The sequence below is a fragment of the Psammomys obesus genome, unplaced genomic scaffold (assembly GCF_907164565.1).
Source record: "Psammomys obesus unplaced genomic scaffold, mPsaObe1.curated_primary_1811, whole genome shotgun sequence".
In the NCBI taxonomy this organism is placed as follows: domain Eukaryota; kingdom Metazoa; phylum Chordata; class Mammalia; order Rodentia; family Muridae; genus Psammomys; species Psammomys obesus.
The window spans coordinates 157,697-174,072 of NW_026590767.1; the positions used below are offsets into that span (position 1 = coordinate 157,697).

The window sequence follows — 16,376 nt, forward strand, 5'->3', positions numbered from 1 at the left end:
TGTGTGTGTGTGTGTGTGTGTGTGTGTGTGTGTGTGTGTGTGTGTGTTTATGTGTGTGTTGAGTGTATATTGTGTGTGTCTTCTGCCTGTGGATCAGGATGTAAACTCTCAGCCACTGATCAGCTCTGTGCATGCCATCATGCTTCTCTCCATGATGATCATATACTAACCCTATGAAACTGCAAATGAGTCCCCAGAGAAATGCTTTTCTTCTTTTATAAGTTGCGTTGGTCCAGAGGAGGAGAACTCCCCCCTTCAGTGGACATCGGGAAGGGGATACAGTGGAAGAGGGAGGGAAGGTGGGGCTGGGAGGAGTTGAGGAAGGGCTCTTCAAGTGGGATATATAATGAATAGATTGAAAAAAAAAAAGAAGAAGAAAAAATAGATTAAAAAAAAGTTGCATTGGTCATGGTGTCTCTTCACAGCAATGAACAATAACTAAAGACAGCAAAGTTATAAACTAAAATTAGTTCTAATATTGACAAATTAGATGGTGTCACTTTAGAATTACAGGCACATGCCTGCAACCCCAGCTACTAAGATTCAGTGGCCTATTGGGAATGAGTTCAAGGTCAACCTGGACAACTTAGTGAGACCCTGTCTCAAAAGACAGTACAACGAAGGCTGGGCACAAGTCTCAGAGGTAAGGTGTGTGCCTGAGACATGGACCACACCCCACATTACATCCCCAGCACCAAAAGGAATAAAAGAATCCAAATGTCCAGTCGTGGGAGAAGGCTCTGTGGGAAGAGGGTCCCCCAGGTTCCAGGAACGGAAGTATAAGGGTAGGGAAGCCAAGGCCTGGAGCACTCCTGGCAGCGAGCTAAAGACAGATGCAGAGCACAGAAGACCCAGGCCTCAGGGCCCTCAGCGGGCAATGCAGGCACTGGAAACAGAACCTCTGCTGGCCCCATCTACCCACTTCCAGCATCCCTGCCCAGAATCTACGCTGCTTCACAGGGCTCACGGTCTTCAGAAGCCCACTAGAAAGACAAAGCAGTAATAACAGAAACTCACCCAGCCCACCTGTCTCACACCTCTCCTTCAGTGGCTGCACGGGGACCTTCAGCAAAGCACAAACACCTTCGGGGAGAAGGAGAAGTCACAAGCCCCCTACACAGAATGCCCATCAGCTAGTGGGGGGTCACAGAGTCAATGACTGGCGGTCTGTCTGACGAACAGTGTGCTCTCACGGCTACACATCTGCTAAACTCGAGGCTCACATCTGACAACACCGATGTCACCCTGGGGAGACACCCTTATGACTGACTTATGAAGAAAACAGTCGACACAATAACAAACTATAAATGAAAACTGTTACATTTACTTTGAATGCTGGCCTGCTTGAACAGCTCTCTTTAGAAATGACTAACCTTCTCTCCCTAAAGAAATTATTAGTATGTGATTAACACAACCTATTGAAAATTACAATCTTCCTTCGACTCTGGTACAAGTGAGGACAGTCTGGGCAATTCCCAAATCTACGCAACAGGTGTCTGTGACTGCGTAATGAGAGGGAAGACTCGTCAAGAAAGCAGATGGCAGAGACATACCTGCGTCTTGTCCTCCATTTTCTTGAAATCTTCGCACGCCAGCCAAAATAAGACATTTTCTTCACTGAATTCCTTTTTCAAAAATTCCTATAGATAAAAAAGGGACGTTGAGAAAGCATGAGTTAGTTTCCTTTAGAAGATGATTTAGCAAAAGTGGACTGAGGGGCCCGGTTTAATCATCCCTTGAAAAAACTCCACCCGGAAAGACAAAGAACTTGTTTAATGTTGAAGCGAGAATTTCTTACGCATTTCACCTTAATGGTTTTGACATTGGAGGGCAGAATAAAAATGAAGTGTGGAATCTACTCGCATTTCTAAGCTGACAATAAATTACCAAAAAGTAAATTAAAGCCTAAGATATATCGGCTCCTTCCAGACACTGTTTAAACAAAGTGCATTCCTCCAAAGCCAGGCCCTTTTTTTTTTTTTTTTTTTAAACAAAAGGAAAGAAAACGTATTAAGCCTGTCCAAATCGAAGCAACGGAGCCCATTTTAAGTTGGAGGTGTGCTTTCCTGCTGGTGAGGAGTGAGCACATGGTCAGCCCTTCAGACCTCCCTGGCATCTAGACAATGCTCACAGTTCTATTCCCCACCCCAGGAGCTCTGTGGAGATCAGCAACATCTTGGCCAGTCTCTTAAAAATCCAAGTTGCCCAGGCTCAGGCCTGGAATCCCCATGGGCAGCGGCAGTCACACTGGCAGGCGAAACTACCTCTTGGTGGCCTCCCCTACCCAGTCTACCAGCTCTCCTTTGGGAGATCCTTCCCACAGTCACCTCTCCTCTCTCTCCAGGAGTGGTGCATCCAGAGAGGGGCTGAGACTGGAGTGAGCAAACCGTCAGACCAGAGGGACCCAGATCGTCCTCCCAGTCCTGGAAACCCTTTGTCGGGACCCCGCTCAGATGGAGCACGCTTCCCACTCTCCATTACCCCACCCACCTCCCCGCTAACTACAGGAAAACCAGAGACAGGCTGCAAGTCCCTTCGTGGAAGTCCCAGGTGGTCATGACAGATCAGCTGTTCCCCAGCTGAGACAGACAGTGTCAAACATTGTCCTGGTCCCTGCGTCTCCACCCTCCATCCCCGCCACACACACGTCCAAGTCCTTTCTAGTGCATCAATTCTAGTGAACAATGAAAAGGCAAACCCTAAATCTCTTCACGCCCTCGGGGTCTTCCAGAAGATTTTCCAAGGAGGCCGCCCACTTGGCTGAGCTCTTGAGGCCTTGGTGGCTGCTGCTTGAGCTCCCATCTCCGTCATGGATGTCTACAAAACACAGGTCACACAGTGTCACCACCCAAAGGCTCTGCCCCAAGCTCACTGCACATGGGGAAATTACCGTCACTCTGCAAGGTCCTTACCATCATTGGACCAAACGAACATGTGCTCAGGCCTGTTACAACACTCATTCTCCTGCCCCCCCCACTATTTAGACAAAAACAAAACAAAATAAACAAACAAACCAAAAAATGAGGTTCAGACCAAAAACAGAAAAAGAAAAGTGAGGGATTTGCCATTTCTATCATGTCCCAATTTGTCCACTGGCCCTTGAGTCTCTCTCAACCCCACCTCCCGTGGACCACTGACTCAGCATCGCCTCTTTCCCTCCCCCTTTGCACAGTTACGTTGACTCCATGGATCTGAAAGCTCCTGCAGCACAGCATCTTCAGCCATTTGGCACATAGGAGGCGTGCGAAGCAGGGCTGGGACAAGAACTAGCGCAGCAAGAGTTGGGCAGATATGCAGGCATCAAGATAGATGTCCTCGTGTGATAAGCTTTTAAAAATTCCAAATTAATGTACAAAGATGTCACAATGGGGCCAGGGATGTGTGTGAGGGATGGTCATGCCTCGCATGAACAGAGCTCTGGGTTCTTTCCTGAGTCCCGGAATAGGGTGCATGGCAAGCAAATGCCAACATTTTACATAGAAAGTGTCAGTGGGCTCCATCTTCCCTTTCCTCTGGTGCTCCGATGTGGTTTGGCACCACACTGTTACCTACCCAGTTTTTATTTAAACTTCTGTCGTTTGGTTTGTTGTGGAGGTGTTCTGCATTAGTTTTATTTTGTTTTTAAATACGTCCTATCTAGAGCCAGGGATGCGGCTCAGTTGCATGAGTGCTTGCCTAGCGCACACAGAGCCCTGGGTCCATCCGCAGCATTGCCCAAACGCAGCCATAGTAGCACCTGCCTGGGGCTTAGCACTTGGGAGGTAGAGAGATCAGGAGTTCAGTCATCCGTGGCTACGCAGTGAGTTCAAAGCCAGCCTGTGAAACATGAAACCCTGCCTATGGACGGATAGACGGACGGACGGACAGACAGACGGATGGATGGGTGGGTGGGTGACAGAATTGAATGTCACTGACCCTGAGGCTGTCCCCTAACCCAATGGCACACAGGACACATGGGTGACTGCATAAAATATCTTACATCAGCAGGCTTGACACTTAGGGGATAGCAGGTCTTGCACTATCACTGTAGGGCGACTTGGCTGAAAGGGGACGTGAGGCACAAAACACATCTACAGGCCTGGCTCCATCCGAGAACCAGGCCTGTCACTTTGGTTGAGCTGAAGTTCAAAACCCAGCTTGACTGGTTTGAGCTACAAGGTCCTGGGTAAAATCCGTGTGTTCATCTGAGTGGAAGCCTCGGGGGGTTATCTAAGTCCTCAGGACAGAAGCACAAACTGTATTTCTCCACAGCAGGCAAGGGGATTTTGCATGTCCCGCATGCAAAGAAATGAGAAGAATCTGAAGTGGAAGATATGCCAGCTACCCTGACCCAATCCTTATATACATTTAATCCTTATATACAGTAATACTTTAAATGTAAACGCCCCCACCATATCGAACAAATGTGTACAATTATCACGTTGTCCATCGGAAGACAAAAATAGGGCGTCTACCAGCTGGCAGCACACTGCGTCAACCTTCCTCCCGTTTCCGCAAAGAATGACCTGCCGAGGGAACTGTATTCACAGCAAGTTCTTTTTTCCACTATTGACTTTTTTGTCCCAAACACTAGAGACAAGGTTCTATTAAAAAAAAAAAAAAAAAAAAGGCTTGAATCTAGGAGAAAATAAGCTTTCAATTAAGAGACGAACAAAGCAAGCCATTTTTAAAGCATGATTGAAAAAAATTCTCATATTGATTACTGAAAATAGGCTAGGCAGCCATATATTTTTACCAAACGTGGGCCTGAGGAGCTGGCTTAGTTGGAGAAGTCCCTTCTGCACAAGTGGAAGGACCCGAGTTCGAGTCCCTGTACTATGTGTGAGTCTAGCTCTAGGCCACTGAGAGACCCTGTCTCCAAAAACAGCTACTAAGGAACCACCCTTGAAGTTGTCTATTGGCTTCAAAACATAGGCACACACACAAGCACGCCTGCACACACACACACACACACACACAGAATAATAGGCTTAAGAGTTGACAGCAATGTCCTTTTAGGGGGCAAAACAACACATCCTAGCCTTTGTTTTGCTTGCTTTTTTGAGAGAGGGTCTCACTATGTAGCCTGTGCTGGCTTAGCACTCAGTCTTCTGCCTTAGCCTGTCCAAGGTCTAATGGTTGGCATTGCCTGTCTTTACCTCCACACTCAGATTCACGCCTAAACATCTAAATTTTCTGGGGGTCAATTTCCTGCATTTCTGTGAGACTGAAGATCATCCTAAACCTAGGTGCAGTGTTGGTGCTCAGCAGTGCGGTAGTATGTAAGGAATTATAGGTGCCATTCCTCTCATCAAAGCAAATTCCCTAGAACAACTTACCAAATGACCCTACTGGCCCTTCCAAAGTGACTCTCCAGCTTGTGGCTAAGAACTGAGTTCCTGGCTCCTTATCTATCACGGACCATCAATCCCCACATATCAGAGTTCCTCCCCACATATCAGATTTTTAAATCATCGTTACAGGAGATTCCTGAAGCGGGGCTCCTTCCGCCACGCATCCCGCTAACTTACCTCCTGTCCTCTGCCTCCGGAACAGTTTGACCATTTACTCCCCTGCTCCAGCAGATCCTCTTAAGTAAATAAACGCCAGGACACAAGTGCACTGTTCTAGGAACTACCTCAGGCAGCCACAGGCTCTGCTCCATGTTTCAGCCTGGTCTGAAAGGACGCCAAAATTCTTGGCACTCTTTAAATAAGCAACCATACCATGCTAGGGGTTCCACTGCCCTAATCTATGGCAAATAAATGCACATCATTGGTTTTGTTCAGGCACTTGAGAGCTGGCTCCCCTTCTGGGGAAATGCAACCAGCCAGCCCTTTTACTGCCAGCGCTAACCAAACCTGTGGATAACTCTTTGTGGCAGCTTTCCATCGAACAGAAAGTAAGATGGGCCCCTCTGGTACCTGAGCTCCATTCCTAGCACCCACATGCAAAGCCAGGAGCAGCAGGATTACCTATATAATCCCAGTGTTGAGGGGGCAGAGACAAGAGGTTTCCTGGGGTTCACTGACAAGGCCCTCTGGCTGAAGCACAGACTCTCAGGTTCAGGGAAAAACTATGTCCCAAAATAACAAGGTGGAAATGATTGAGGAAGACACCTGACATCCATCTTCTGGCTTCCACAAGTGTGCTGTGCTCAGGAATATGCATATGCACACACACACACACACACACACACACACACACACAGAACGTATGTGCACAGCGTGCGCGCACACACACACACAAAGTTATCTGACTCCAGATCCACTATCTACACTGCCTCCTTAGAACAGAAAGCAAAAGTCTAAGAAAATAGCTCGTCCTGGGTGATATGTCTAAGGAATCAGAAAATAACAATAATAGTGTGTGATTCAGGGAAACAACCAAAAGCCCTGGTTACTGGTGTGAGTGTGTGTGTGTGTGTGTGTGTGTGTGTGTGTGTGTGTGTTTTAATCATGTTTGTATGGGAAGGGGGGTTGTACAAGTGAGTGCAGGGTCTGAGGAGGCCAGAAGAGGGCGTCAGAGATGGAGTTCCAGGTGGTTGTGAGCTACCCTTAGCTGCTGAGCCGTCTTTCGGACTTCAGTTCTCTTAATTAAAAGAAAGCCTTCTCTTCTGTCCATTTCTGCCACTGTAAGGGTCCCACAGGGTTCTTCTATCAGCTCCTGTCACGTGTTTTCACTTTCCTTGGATATTGGTTTGGATCTTTTCCAAGACTTTAGGTTGACTTTAAGGGCCTTTGTTGTTTGTTTTTCAATACTGGGGATTGACTCCAGGTCCTTGCACGAGTGCTCTACCGCTAAGATGTGTTCCTATCTGCCACCTCCCTCTCCCCCTCCCCCCTCCCTTCTTCATTCATTGCGCAGGCTGTCCTTGAACTAGCTCTGTAGCCCAGGTTGGTATTGAGCTTGGCAATCATCCTTCCTCAGCCTCCTGAGGAGGTGGGGTTACAGGTCCATGCCATCAGACCAGCCTGACTTTCAAGTCTGTTACAACAAACAGATCTTCCTGGAGCAACATCTGTAAACATAACTCACGTAATGGCATCTATATTTTGTCTGTTTTCAATCTATAACAACATACCTGAGGCAGTCTACTTTACAAAAGGTTTGTTTTGGCTCATTGACTCAGCTCCCAAAGGTCCCAGCTCTAAACAGCATTTCGGGAAAATGTTTCTTCCATCTTCCTAATACCTCACAACAGAAACTGTTTCAACACAGGAGCTTTGAGACACATTTAAACTGTAGCTGGGTCATAGCAAGCCACCATCTCCAGCTCCTGTGAAATGGATCAACAGCCTGCTCCACCTGGCATCGCCCTGGAAGTAGCCCAGAATTCACAGCACTTTCATGACACAGTATCTCCTGCTCAGAAGACTTAAGCTACTTTTTATATAGACTAAGGGATACTATGCTATCACTTTAGACATGACATTTCACCTAGTAACATACACGAGAAGGAATAACTTTTATCAATAGCAAGCGGGCTCACTTCTGAACTTAAAAGCATGGTGGCACACATTTGTAACCCCACACTTGGAGGCAGCTGCAGGAAGACCCCTGCAAGTTCAAGGCCAGGCTGATCCACATGCGGAGCTCCTGAGCAGGCAGGACTATATGGGTCCCCTCTATGGAACCCACTCAAAATACTACCATGACTAATACTCACAATGACAATAAGAGCATAAAAAAAATAAAGCATCAATAAAAAATAAATTAAAAAAATAAAGCAACACCAAGATTTCACAGCTGCCCAAACCTAATGCTGGAATCCCCCAAATTCACATACTCTTTCACTCCTATGAGTGGGTGCATGAGTGTGCACGTGTGTGTTCATGTGTGTATGTGTGTGTTCATGTGTGCGCGTGCATGCATGTGCCGGGGGTCAATATCTGGTGCCTTTCTCAGCCACTCCCCACCCTCTACAATCACAAACTAAGCTGGCTTTTCCTGCCTGGGCCTGGGGATCAGACACAGGTCCTTCACTCTCAGGGCAAGCACGGACTCCCGAGCGCCTCAGCCTGCTCAACCTTTTCATTGGCAAGTTTCCATTTTTGATGGCGAGAAAGCAGACCTCAAACGCCCAGGTGGGAAAAAAATACATTAAGTATGCTTTTCCAGCAGCTTTAAGATTTACTTCTCAGGCGATAAGAAGGGATTGGCAGTAATATTAGTTTGTCTCAACTTTGTCTTTTTATATTTTACTTTTTTATTTCAGAGTTACAATGAAGAAAGGGGGCTCTCTTATTGCTTAACTGGGGTTTTTTTTGTTGTTTGTTTGTTTCATTTTGTTTTGTTTTTCCTTTTTACTCGCTCCTAGATCTTTTCAGATCTTCAAAAAAAAAAAAACTTTTTGCATGCCTAGCTCCAATTTTTCAGTAAATTTATCTTTAGCTGATAACAAAACCACTTACAAGTTGTTTGCCAGGTGTGAGGTGCTCTCCACACTTTCATGTGGGTTGGAGGCACTCTCGTGTGACATTTATAGCATCCCCCTTTCACAGGTGAGGAAGCTGAGATGTGAGGCATGGAAGGGTCGCCTAGCTGGGAGATGGAAATCTTGGTCCGCAGGCAAAGCGGTCTGGCACCAGGACACTGCACCTGCTCTTTCCCACAAGGCTCCGCTGCTACTTAATTTTCATTTCTGCTCATTTTTACATTGAGAAGCCTGAGAGGAGCAACTTTGAAGAGGCTAACAACAGCAGGGCGCACCTTTAGTCCCAGCGTTTGGGAGGCAGAGGCAGGCATATCTCTGAGTTCAAGGCCAGCCTGGTCTATACAGAGAGTTCAGCCAGGGCTATTTGATAAGATCCTGGAGAGGGGGGGATGAGGGGGGGAAGCAATTACAGTGTGGGTAAAGCCAGAGACTTGGGGTCAGGTCCATACTGGGGAAGTCAGGGGTCAGGAGCCCTGTAGGACTTGACCAGAAGCTTCTAGCACACAGGCAGAATGGACAGACAGTTTCATTTCCATTTGTGCTGTTCCGTGCGGTTTCTGACTTTAGTAAAAGCCTGTCTTGGAAGGTGCACTTGGCATTGCCATGCAGATGGCTGGGGCCTCTTGCCTGCGATTCCATTTTGTAATCCATTATTTATAGTAGCTATGATGTCACAGCTAATCGAGACTTTCTCCAGACAGGAATTCCCTAGAAATCCATACTCAAAAGGCATGTGAGCAGCCATCAGACCTGAACACTTGCAGCTTAGATTTCTGCTATTACTCTGTAGTAAGAGCCATGCAAGGACCCTGCACAGACCATTTCCCCAATCCGAATAATATTTTAATAAGCTCTCAACATTCAACTTCCTCAATAGCAAGCAGGGCCGCTTGCACCCTCTCGAGCTCAGCTCTTAAGTACCCATAAACTCACAGCCCGTTGACGGAGACAAAGGACACATTCACATCCAGGAAAGGGCAGAGATGTTAGCCCTAAATTCCAAAGCTGCCAGACAGAGCACCCCACCTTCCTTTCAAGCCCTCTCCTTCCAGCACAGTGGCTCCCATCTGTAGTCCAGTCTCTACAAGATTGGGAGGTACAAAAGATGGACTAGCCTCCTCGGCTACCTAGCAAAGTCCCGAGACCAGCGTGAGCTCCATAAGACCCCGGCCCATTGAGTGTTTAAAAGGGAGGAGGGACAAGAACGGAAGAAAAACAACGACTCTCCTTCGCATGAAGTTTCAAGGGAAAGCTACGGCCACAAAACTTATTCAGAAAGTTCGTATCACCTAGACCACATCAAGCATACTACTTTTTTTTTTTTTTTTTTTTTTTAAGTTACATCCCAACATAGAAACAGAGAATCTGTTTGTTTTAGCTGGTGATCTACTTAAGGCTCCACAGAAAACTAGGTCATGGAAATTCTGTATCTAAATATCAGTTTACCTATTTATCACTCAGTATTTAGCCCCTGAGGACTACCTCACGTCTGACAAGGCCCCAGCCGAACACATGGAAATGCTCTGCAGTTGGTAAAAATTAAAATTAAAACAAAATAAAATAATAATGATGATGAAGTTTAAAAGTTTTTTTTAAACAATCCTTCTCAGAACTGGCACCTAAGACAAGTACAAGAAAACAGGCCTCAGAGGGTGGCACAACTCAGAACATGCATCGTGGCGTTTTAATCAGAGAGCTCAGGACTCCAAGCATGCAAGTGAGCACAGCACTCTTAGAGGTCACTGGTGTGCCTGTCTCGGCATACTGCCCCCCCAGGCCCTGCTCCATCCCCCAGCAAGCCAAGAACATGCTCTGAAGAGTCGGCGGGGGGGGGGGGGGGGGGGAGGGGCCTTACATTCCATGCTCTGCTCCACCTAGAAGATCCAGCAGACCAAAGTCCAGCTGCCTTCTCAGATCCGCCTTGTAGGAGAAAGACAGGGGCCCAGGGCTCCCTGCCACCCCCGGGTCCAAAGAAAAAACTATCCTCAACATCCTCTTTTGGGTGGACTAAACAGCAGATGGCCACAGTTTCCAGCATTGACTAGAGGGAAGGAAATCAGGACGCCAGACTGCTGTTTATGCCCTCCTGGGCAGCCCTCTGGCTGCCCAGAAAAACAACAATGGTCGCTACAGCCCTGAAAAATGACAACGGCCCCAAGCCCCTGTCACTGGCTTTCCTTGTCTCCAAGAACAGGGCTTGACACTTGTGCATAAATGTACCTTTCCTCCCCCACACTCCTTCCCTGTCTCTACTTCACCTCAAGATGAGGGACTTCTGGGCTAGGGGTGTGGCCCAGTGGAAGAGCACTTACCCAGCACACATAAGGCTCTAGGTTAATCCCAAACCCTGTAAAAATCGTTTGTCAGAATCAGTCAGGCCTTGTTTATGTGTGAGGGGGAGATGATTTTAAGGCAAGATCTTCCTATGGTGCTCTGGCTGGTCGCAAACTTCCAGCAAGCCCCAGCCTCAGCCTCCCAAGTTCACCATCATTCATTAATTAGCCCGTAACATTTATTTTACTGCTTGCTTGCTTGCTTGGTTTTGTTGTTGTTAGTGGGTTAGTGGTGGTAGTTTTTTGGTTGTTTTATTTTTTTTTGGGGGGGGGGAGGTTGTTCTTGTGTGTTGTTTTTTTTTTTTTACTTGTTTTAGGTTTTGTGTCTGTGTGTGACGTATGTGTGTGTTGAGAAGGGTCATCATATAGCTCCAATCGGCCTTGACTGGCTGTGTAGCTAATGCTCTTGAATTTCTGATGTTCCTTCCTCTCTGATGCTAGTCCACCATGGCCAGTTTTATGTCGTCCTGGGGATTGAATTCAGCGTGTTGTGCCTGCTAGATAAGCACTCTCTTCCTTGAGCTACACTATCAGCCCCAGTCCACATATTTTCTTTCTGTGTCTGTTCCTGTGTGTGCGTGTGCAGGAAGCCTCAGGTGTCTCTCCTCAGGCACTGTCCACCTGGCCTTTTAATAGAGTCTCTCACCGGCCTGGAAGCGCTAAATGGGCTAGATGTGAAGGCCCGTGAGTCTCCAGTTCTCCAGTGCTGGGATTTCAAGCAGGCACCACCCTCAGGGTTCTGGGGGTCCAGCCCAGGTCCTAATGTCGAATAAGCAGCTTCACCAACTGTGCCCTCTCCAGGCTCCGGGCCACACATTTCTTAAGAACAAAGGCGATGTGTTCCTCAGGGGTCAACCTCACAGCTGGTACTCCGGAATATAGCTTATAATGATCGATACTTTCCGAGGAATGAGCTAAGCTGAGCACTGATCAAGGAGTCAGAGGCACTGAAAGGAGAGAGAGAGAGAGAGAGAGAGAGAGAGAGAGAGAGAAGAGCTACTAAAAACAGGTAAGAATCACCGAGAATGTATGGTAACCCAACAAGGAAATAAGGCACACAGAGGTGAATGGAAACAAGCAACGGGATGCCAGGAGACGGGGTGGGCCTCTATCATCTTGGGATGGCTGGGAGGAAGGAGGAGGAAAAGATGCCAGAAACGAAAACCCTGACTTTCAGTCCCAGATTTACTCTGGGACTAAATTGAGAAAATGTCCTGAATTGAGAAAATAAGAGTAGGATTTTCCGGATGGGAGGGAAAGGACGTGGGAGAAACTGTCACACCTCCCTATTTGCTCACTAAATATCTAACAAGGTGGTTGAGTAGATATGTGTGCAGGTAGCCCCGGGATAGGGTCCAAGACAGGTTATCTTGTCTGCTTCTTTGGAAATAAGTAGCCCTGAAGCAGTCCCCACCCAGGGCATCCAATTTCCCTCCTTCTGAGACAAGCTACTGCCAGGTGCAGAGAAAGGACACCTGCAGAGGTGTAGGAAGGAGGTAGGAATACCCAGGACCTCTGCAGGCAGGATGAGGGGCAGGGAAATGGGCAGGAAAAAAGGGACGGACCAGGTGCAGAGGCAGCAAGGCCACCCTGAGCACGAGGCCTGGCCCTCAAGAGAAGAGAGTCAGATCCAAAGAGAAATTTGTCCCTGGAAGCCTGCACGGACTGTTTCACGAGGTGGACGCCTCCTGACAGCTCTTAGCAAGGGGCTACTGCCATTGCCGGCCTGAGGCCCCTCTTGTCTCACTGCTGCCCCCAGGCTGCTGCAGTGGACAGATATCTGGGGGAAGCAGAAGTGACCAGAATATATTTAGTAGCATCTAAACAAGTTCTCAGAACCCAGAATGAGGGGACCAAGGGGATCAGTCAGCTCAGGGAGGGAAGTGCCTGGCTTCCCATGAAAGCTCTAGGAAACGACCAACGTAGAAAGAAGAGCAAAGACAAAGCTACTGAAGCCGCATCATACCTCCTGTCCACCCATGTCCTCTGCAGGCTGCTCTTCCTAACCCAGCAGGCTGAGCTGTCGTCATCCGGACAAAAAGACCATCTCATCCTGGCCCTTCCACACTTGCAGGCTAGCCTCACTCTCTCCCAACCCCCAGGCCCAGCCCATGAATTTCTACAAAAGAAAGTTTCTCCAACTGCCAAGACCGCAGACTTGTTTTAAAAAAGAAATACATGCCACGTGGTGGTGGCACACACCTTTAATCCCAGCACTTTGGAAGCAGAGACAGGCAGATTTCTATGAGTTCGGGGTCAGCCTGATCTACAGAGTGAGTTCCAGGAAAGCCAAGGCTACACAGAGAAACCCTGTCTCAAAAAACAACATGTTAAATTTCTGTGCAGACTGTCACCTTTAAATAAACACTTAAGACCAGCAATAACTCTGAAACTGTTCCCAGGGTTTAATGGGACAATGTAAAAAGAACTTCTTTGACAACAGTCTGGCTATAGAGCAAAAACCAGGGGTGTGGCTTTTTCGTTGGTTCTGAAGTAGGATCTTGCCAGTTATCAGCAGGTTGTGGGTAGGGACAGGATCCTCTGATGAGTCCTCACACTTCAGCGGAACCACTTGGTAAAAATGAAGCTGGCTGTTCCTGCTCCCCTCAGTTCCCCAAGACCGAACTGGGGTCTGACTTTGGTCAAGCGCCCGCTTTCCCTACCTGGGTAGGCAGAACAGAGAGCCTCCAACAAAGACCCTCCAACTATGAACCTTAGAAACAGATGGAGCTTACAACTCTCAGCCTACAATCTCTGACGAGACTTGGCTCTTTCGGCCTCACAGAGAATACTCTGCCGAGACAGTCAGCTACAAGCTCAGGCTCTTAAAGGGATGCATCCAGCTCGGGGGGGGGGGGGGGGGGGGCCTCTGTCGGGTGTTTTAAAAAGCCCTTGAAAAGTGAGTTTCAGGTGGGGATGTCACTCTCCAGTGGACCTACACATGCAGGGCCTTGGGCACACCTCTAGCACCACAAGGAAAAAGTAATCAAAGTCCCCTCCCCCAAATCCTCAGCTGCCCTGCGGTTGGCTTGCCTGCTGCCGGCTATCTCTGTAAGAGGCCCTCACCTCCCTCCTTTCCCGTTGGGTGATAATGACAGTGACCAAACTGGGGGCCCGTGTCCTTTCACGAGGCTGGCAGACCTTATACCCACAGAAAGAACCTGGGCTCTTGCATTCCAGACAACCAACCCCAACCCCTCTGTTTAACTTGTGGCCTTTCTATCAGCGGTGTGGGCAGACTTCATCAGGGTTAGTCTGTTGCCCTGGAACAGAGGCATGGCACTAATATTTGTAAAACTGCCCTTCAGTCTGGGAAAGCAACCTGGCCACACGCAAAAGCATCCTAAATCCACCTATCTGTGATGGTTCCGTGGTTTCTGTGTGTATTACATTCGGGCCAAACAATTAATTCCAAGTGACAGGCAGCCTATGCAGGGTTAGTCCCAACTCCTCTACATCCGAAGAGAGAGAAAGCAGAGGGATCCAGTAGCTCCCACGCCTCCGCCACGGGTCTAGCATGGCACCTGGGGCTGTGTAACTACTGACCCCACTGTCAGTAAAGTGTGCGCATACTTATCAAAATTAAAGTCTGTGGTTAAGGGCCAGCAGCATGGTTCGGTGGGTTAGGATGCTTGTATGCCAGCCCGAGAGCCTGAGTTTGATTCCCGGGACCTTCACGGTAGAAGAGAACTGATTTCCACAAGCTGTGGCATGCGCACACGCGCACACGCGCACACACACGCACACGTGAGAAATGTAATTTTTAAACAACAACAACACAGGTAGGTAGTTAGGTCCACAGCTCTCTGAAACCCACCGTACAGAGGCTCATCACGGCTGACATATGTTGCCGTGTCCCCCACGGTTAATTTCAGGCTACCGATGGCTTACCAACCAGTTCCGAGGTGCCCTGAACATTTAGCAACTGGCTGTTGCAAGCCACACCGACCCAGCACAGCCCTGAGGCACAGAAAGGTCCAAGGCCATCCATTACTCAGTGTTGCGGAGTGGCAGAGTCGAGACTGGAGTCAGAAGTTTAACTCCAGTGCCTAGCATCTGACCTAGCGGCTTGAGTCAGCCATCAGCACTCACGAAGGCTTCCGGCCGCCTGCGGAACACTAATGGAGGGCTCTAATGCGTAGCAGGAACAGTGCAAACTCTTTACAATAACTCCATGGAATCTGACTTTAGTGGGGTCGTCTTCAATATTTAATGAAATGATTTGCATGGGTTGATGGGTGGAGGGCAGGCTCCAATTAGGCACTTAAAGCTACACTTTGCACATCTCTCCTCAGCAACAAAGAAGTTGCACAGCTGGCGAGTGGCGGCTGTGGGACCGGGTCTCTGTCTGCTTGCAGTCGCTTAACCGCTTTTGATGTTTAGGTGAAGAGGAAACCGGCTAACGCGAAGCGAATCTCCCCGCGACAGGAAAGCGAGCCTGTGAACCCCGAACCCACAGTCAAGCAAACAAGCCAACGTTTAAGAGACCCATCAAGAGCGGGAGCAGGTTACCCAACACCCGGGCTTCAGAAGCCCCATCCCTCCGACGCGGCTGTCCTAAGGGTGAAGACAAGAGGGAAGGCACAGAAGGTGTCAACACGGCTGGCCACAAAAAGGATGACACGATCCACACCACCGTTTCCGCACCGCGGGTTCTTTGTCTTACCAAGTTGCCCCAAACTGTGGGTCGGGCCGGTTCGGGGGGGGAAAGACAGAGCGACCCCTCCGCCGTGTCACACAAGTCCCTCCCCCGCCCTCATGTGCAGCCACCTCGGGACACCACTTTTTGGCGCCGCGGGGCCGCGCCGCCCGGGGGATGCCGAGGTCCAGCGAAGCATCCTTCCCGTTTGGCCGGCGGAGGAGGCTGCACGCGGGAGGGGAGCCTGGCTCCCACGCCGCCTCGGAACGTGGGGCTGTTAGGTGTCTCGCGCGGCTCCCAGACCTCCTCTAGAGAGAAGGCTGCCGTGGCTCCCGCGGCAAGCCCAACTTCCTCCTCGGGCGGCTCCCCGGCTCTGCGCTCGGCTGCTGACCGGGACGGAGCGAGCGGCCCCGCCGTGCCGCGCCAGGGGACCCCGCGACCCGGCCCTTCCCGCTCCCCGGCGCGCGCGGCCGCTTACCAGACGGCGGCCGCTTCCTGCTCAGCCGGCTCACGGCGCGGGTGAACATCGCCGCGGGCGCCCAGAGGACGGAGCAGCCGGGCGGCGCGGCGGCTGAGCCCGGAGAGGGCAGGGAGGAGGAGGAGGAGCCCGCGCGACGCCGCCCCTCCAGGCCCCGCCCGCCGCCTCCTCCCCGCCGCGCTCCCCTCTCCCCGGCCACCCGCGCCCGTGGGCACCGGCTCCGGCCCCCGCGCCGGGCAGGGCGCGGTGGCCCCGGCTGACCCTCGGCTCCTGCGCGCAGCCCGGTCCCTCCCCTCGCGGCCTGGGAGGCGCGCAGCGTCCTGTGTCCCTGCCAGGCCCGAGTCACCTCCCAGATCGCCCCCGGGTCCACCCGACTCCGTGGGCGCGCGGCCTGCTCCCGCCGCGGATGCCTGGGAGGCGTCGCCGGGGTCGGGAGCCAAGCCACGGCGAGTGGGCACCCGGTCCGGCCCCTGCCACGCCTGTGCCCGGGCTTCGAGGCTCGGGGACAGA

The 16,376-nt window shown here is 50.0% G+C and overlaps 1 protein-coding gene across 2 annotated transcripts in view; it reads right to left on the reverse strand.

The window, feature by feature from the left end:
* Positions 1 to 15,965, reverse strand: part of Rgs10 (regulator of G protein signaling 10) — a 37,532-nt gene extending 21,567 nt beyond the window's left edge. Inside the window, exons 1-3 of one of the 2 annotated variants that reach the window (XM_055608899.1) lie at positions 15,867 to 15,965; positions 2,699 to 2,817; positions 1,554 to 1,640 (exon numbers count right to left, since the gene is read on the reverse strand). In XM_055608899.1, the coding sequence (XP_055464874.1) occupies positions 1,554 to 1,640; positions 2,699 to 2,817; positions 15,867 to 15,915 (255 nt within the window). In that variant the 5' untranslated portion in view covers positions 15,916 to 15,965. Of the gene's footprint in view, positions 1 to 1,553; positions 1,641 to 2,698; positions 2,818 to 10,271; positions 10,359 to 15,866 lie in introns of those variants that run through there. The other variant, XM_055608900.1, reaches the window with a different exon arrangement.
* Between the last annotated feature and the right edge of the window lie 411 nt (positions 15,966 to 16,376).